Here is a 5,265-nt window from a genome sequence, read left to right as displayed (position 1 = left end):
TACCAACTCTTCCCTGTATTACCTGCTCTGTTAAAAGTGATCTAACCAGTTATAGATTCTATTTTCCTCAGTTTAATACGGTGGCCTAGAAGTGCAAACCAACAATACAAAATCTGAAACAACAATACAAAATCTGAAACACTTTTACAAATCTTGAAACAAATTTACATTTCAGAAAACAAATTTACAACAAACGAAACACTTTTACAAATCATAAAACAAATTTACATTTCAGAAAACAAATTTACAACAAACGAAACACTTTTACAAATCATAAAACAAATTTACATTTCAGAAAACAAATTTACAACAAACGAAACACTTTTACAAATCATAAAACAAATTTACATTTCAGAAAACAAAATTACAACAAACGAAACACTTTTACAAATCATAAAACAAATTTACATTTCAGAAAACAAAATTACAACTGACAAAATCTTACGGAAAGGGAGGGACTGTCTTCGAAGCTTACCCGGAAGTGATAACCGGAGCGTTCATGATGACCCAAGATGGAAGCGAATAGAGTTGTGTTTTGCCCGTTCTGCGGCACTCGGATGCATATGAGCAGTTTAACGCGGTTTTGTTTTTCCTGCGGTCGGTCCTTGGAGTTTTTAAATGGTACCGAACAGACGGAAGAACCGGATATGCTGCAGCAGTGCATACATTATTTTAATGAGGGTCACTCTTACGCTGTAATCGTAGACATGATGTCATGTTTACATGGTGTACACATCAGCTTGAGGTCTCTGAAAAGCAAACTGAATAATGCCGGCTATTATCGTAGAAAGAATTTCTCTTCAAGAAATGTAATAATTAGGGCAATAAGACAGGAGCTCCGTGGACCCGGACAGCTGTTTGGATACCGCACGATGTGGCAGGTACTTAAACAAAAGTACCTGCCATTATACCATTATATGTTCCCGCTTCACTACGAGTGAAGCGGGAACATATAATGAATTTGCTACGGGAGCTCAATCCTCAAGGGTGCGAGAGGAGAGCACGCAGAAGGTTTATAAGGAGAACCTACCACTCTATGGGACCGAACTATATGTGGCATGTGGATGGTTATGATAAACTCAAGCCATTCGGTTTGGCTATTTCAGGGTGTATCGATGGCTTTTCTCGTAAAGTGTTATGGCTTCTATGTGGACCAACAAATAATGACCCAGCTGTCATTGCTCACTATTTCCTGTCATGTGTGGGGAACCTTGGTGTTATCCCAATGAGACTAAGAACTGATTGCGGGACGGAGAATGGGACCATGGCTGCAATTCAGTGCACCCTACGCCATTATCACAATGACTACTACTCTGGAGCAGCCAGCCACATGTATGGCTCATCCACAACCAACCAGAGGATTGAGTCCTGGTGGTCCATATTCAGAAAAGGAAGGCAAGTGGTTTTCATAAAGTAATTTAATTAGAACAATTCAAACATGGATGTGCTTAGAATCACAACACAATTTTATCTATTCCCATAGGTCTCAGTTCTGGATGGAGCTATTTGCAGACCTTAGAGATGCCGGATACTTCAACGGGAGTCACGAGCATCAGTGTCTGCTCAGACATTGCTTTGGTGATGTTATACAGAGGGACCTAAATGAGTGTATCAAACTGTGGAACAGTCACAGGATACGCCCCTCCAGAACAGCATCATGTCCAGGAGGAGTACCCAATGAGCTCTATTACTTACCACACAGGTAATAAGTTTGGTGATAGCATTTATTTTCCATTTATCTTAAATTCAAATAAATAATATCTTGTTTTGTAGGTTTGGCTCCAGAGATTGTGGATTTAAAGTTGAACAGACTGAACTGGATCCATTTTCCCGAGGCTCACCTGACAACAGCTCCATGTGGGGACCCATGCATGCAGGAATACTTGGACTTTGCCATGGAGACCAATGATTTACAGAAACCAGAAAACTGGCAGTCTTCAACTAAACTATATCTGAAACTAAAAGAAATTGCTCAGCTATGAATTGAAAAAAGCTTTATTGTGATGTTGGTGAAACATTTACAAAAACTGACTGGAACATGTTTACAATTTGTAAGCCACAGCTTCAATTTTCAAAGTGGGAAATAAATGGAAAAAAAAGTTTTTAAAGAAAAATTGTCAAAATGTTTACTGGGGGGAAAAGCTATCCTCAAAAACCAACTGACTGGAACATGTTTACAATTTGTAAGCCACAGCTTCAATTTTCAAAGTGGGAAATAAATGGAAAAAAAAAAGTTTTTAAAGAAAAATTGTCAAAATGTTTACTGGGGGGAAAAGCTAACCTCAAACACCACATTTTATATTCTTGAATACTTCATGAATACTTTTTAAACAAAACTCTTTGATTTTAAGTGAATCAATAATAACGATCAAGTTTCTAAGAGTCTAAGCTCTAGCAGCCATCCAGTTCTGATTTATAGGCAGCCAAATCCTGGGCTATTTTGAATTCCAAAGTCCATTTGGGACTTAAACAAACTGTATGACTCCAGCATTGGTAGTTTCAGCACGTTTGCACATGTGTTTGCCATTGGGAACGGAGAGTCTTCCAGGAACTCGATCCGTGGCGATGGTTCGAAGCCAGATGGGGGAAGTGACGTCAGCCCAGTTGCAAACATGTTAAAAATGAAAATGTTTTCCACAGATGCAGCAGTCTCACCTTCTGCAAATAAATAAATGTTCAGGTAAACAAGAGTAATATGGTTTTCCCAATAGATAAAAAAAAAAATATTAGCAAACCTTCACAATCAAGGAGATAGTCTGCCCAATAGGCCATGGTTTTATTTTCTTTTAATCTCCTGTTGCTCCCGGAAGGACTGAGCGTAGGTTTGAAGAGTCTCTCGAGTTCATAGCAAGTAAGTCGCTTTTCATTGTGGCACAGGACAGGGGTCAGCAAAGTAGGGTGTTGCTGTAGTGCAGTCAAGAACTGAAGGGCTGAAAGACCATGTCTGAACCTATAAAGTAAACACAAACAGCTTTTCAAACACAAAAATTCAATATTGTCCTTGTGTTACCGTGTGTTTTCTAACGCTTCTGCTGGGATTACATACAACAGGCATGAACACAGGCTGCAGTGTTTTTTTTCATTAAACACATCCTGCTGAGACTTTTTAGAAAAGAATAGGGGGATAAAAAAAAGATCAAAAAGGGTGTATCAGAGTCAGAAGGTTTTGGTATAAGTCCCTTTACAAAAGAGCAAGAAGTATTAAGTCCTTCAAGTTACAGATATCTAATGAGGTAATAAGATACTTTTGTGAAACGATGGGGTAATAGGGTAACAATGAGGTAAAGGATAACAGCGATTTAGATATTTAAAGAGGGGAACATCAGCAAAGTGATTGTGGCATATGATTCATCATGACATATGACATTTGGATGAGTATAACATGGTTGTGAACATATGAACAGTTGATGGACAAACTCTCAGAAGGGAGGGTGTATCATCCTCTGCTGAGAAACTGCGATAACGCAGTGGATAGTTTGAAATGTACATAGGGTACCACTGTCTCCCATCAGGGGGGAATTGGCCTTGGAACTTTGGCAAATATTTTTGTCACTGTGTCTGTCTGAAAAGATATGCACATGATGTGCATTAATAAAAAACAAAACGCACAGGAGAAGACAACAATATCATAATTAAAAATATTGTTAGGTTTAAACACCAAACATTTTATGCAGTAACCTGTACAAAGAAAGACACAGAGAATTTTAGTATGATTTACTTGCAAGGAGAGTGATCAGAGACTGTTCAGTTACAATTCTCCAAAACCACTCTGAAACAGCTCCGCTCTCACAAGCCTTTATTAAGGAACTCCCTAACTACAATGTTGGTTCCGACTGCTAAAAGGGAGGGGTGAAACCCAGTCGGAACCAGAAGTCTGCAAAACATCATACAGTATCATGAGATAAGAACTTTCACTCCTTTCTCCGGTGTTAGTGAGTGCATTTCCCCGTGTTTTCTCCTTGCTGACCTTGAGCAGCCAGCTCTCTCATTCAGCACTCCATCTGCACAGACTTAAAACATTAGTACAGAACAAACAAGTAAAATACTTCAACACTCTTTATGATATAAGTGAAATAAGGATAACAAAATGTGTGAGCATAATAATATGATCTCAGTGTGTAAGCATAATAATATGATTAAAGTAATATGATTAAAGTAGAATAACTTGTACAATTAATCCAACATTTCCCCCTTGTTTATTCACTTTAAGCTATTTATTTTATCATTCAGTAGTCACTTTTCAGATTTTCAACTATGAAATCATGTTTTAGCTGTAAAGAGTACACTCAGAGGTACTTTAAACTGGTGGGTTACTGGTAATATCATTGGAATTAGGATAAAAGTCAGGAAAATGCAAAGAGATTTCATCCTCTGCGCTGTCTTCATCATCAGATGGGTATTTTTCAGTGGGCATGAGGGCATACATTTCTGCTTTCATGGGTTGTATTGCTGTGGTAATTAGTCTATTTAGCAGCGCTCTAATACATGGAATACAACAACATCCACATAAGGTCAAGATGGCGGCAAATACAGCTATAGACATTAAAATAGAAAGCACCAATTGTTTGTATTTACCAAAAATGTCTCCAAATCCATCCCACATTTTTGTGTCAACTCCAGAATGGTCTTTCATTTTGCTGTTAAGAGAGCGAAGGCCTTCAAGGGCCTTCGTGAGGCTGCCATCTGCAGCGGTGTTGTTGGGAATAAAGGTGCAACACTGATCTCCAAAAATAGAGCACACACCACCTTTTTCAGCTAACAACATGTCAACAGCAATACGGTTCTGGAAAGCCATCAGAGAGGTAGCTGACAATTGTTCATGGACGGCGGAGAAGCCTTGTTCTGTTTTATTTCCCAGCCTCTGGACGTTATAATGGATATAGTTGATTCTGTCTACATTTTTATTTAGAGTACACCACCAGCATAAGAAAGATTCAAATCCTGCAGAAACTTGATTGGCTAGTTTATACTCATCAGGAACAACTCTGGGTACACCAATGCTATCAATATAAGTAGGGTCATCTCCACTCCATGCATTTTCAGATGCCCTCCTCCTTCTAGTATGCTCTGTGTGAGGTAAAATGCTGTTTGCAGTTGTCAACAATTCATCCGTTGTGAGTGATGTAACAGAAACAGGTAAAATCAAGGTGACAGCAGCACATAATCCAGTGATGTTACATGGAAGACTGTCAAACAATTTTTTATCTCCACACCACCACCAGATGTCGCTGCGGAATTGAGGTTTTAGAAAAAAAATGGATACCA

The 5,265-nt window shown here is 38.7% G+C and overlaps 1 protein-coding gene across 1 annotated transcript; it reads left to right on the top strand.

The window, feature by feature from the left end:
* The first annotated feature begins 937 nt into the window (after positions 1 to 937).
* LOC119784930 lies at positions 938 to 2,252 on the top strand. Its single transcript, XM_038287235.1, has 3 exons — positions 938 to 1,395; positions 1,484 to 1,702; positions 1,774 to 2,252. The coding sequence occupies exons 1-3, from the start codon at positions 956 to 958 to the stop codon at positions 1,907 to 1,909; spliced, it is 795 nt and encodes a 264-aa protein (XP_038143163.1). The 5' UTR covers positions 938 to 955; the 3' UTR covers positions 1,910 to 2,252.
* The last annotated feature ends 3,013 nt before the right edge of the window (positions 2,253 to 5,265 follow it).

Source organism: Cyprinodon tularosa, unplaced genomic scaffold (assembly GCF_016077235.1).
Source record: "Cyprinodon tularosa strain WSP-4 unplaced genomic scaffold, ASM1607723v1 ctg2370, whole genome shotgun sequence".
Lineage (NCBI taxonomy): Eukaryota > Metazoa > Chordata > Actinopteri > Cyprinodontiformes > Cyprinodontidae > Cyprinodon > Cyprinodon tularosa.
Note: the sequence above shows the minus strand (reverse complement) of the source record. Positions and strands in the feature narration are given on the sequence as shown.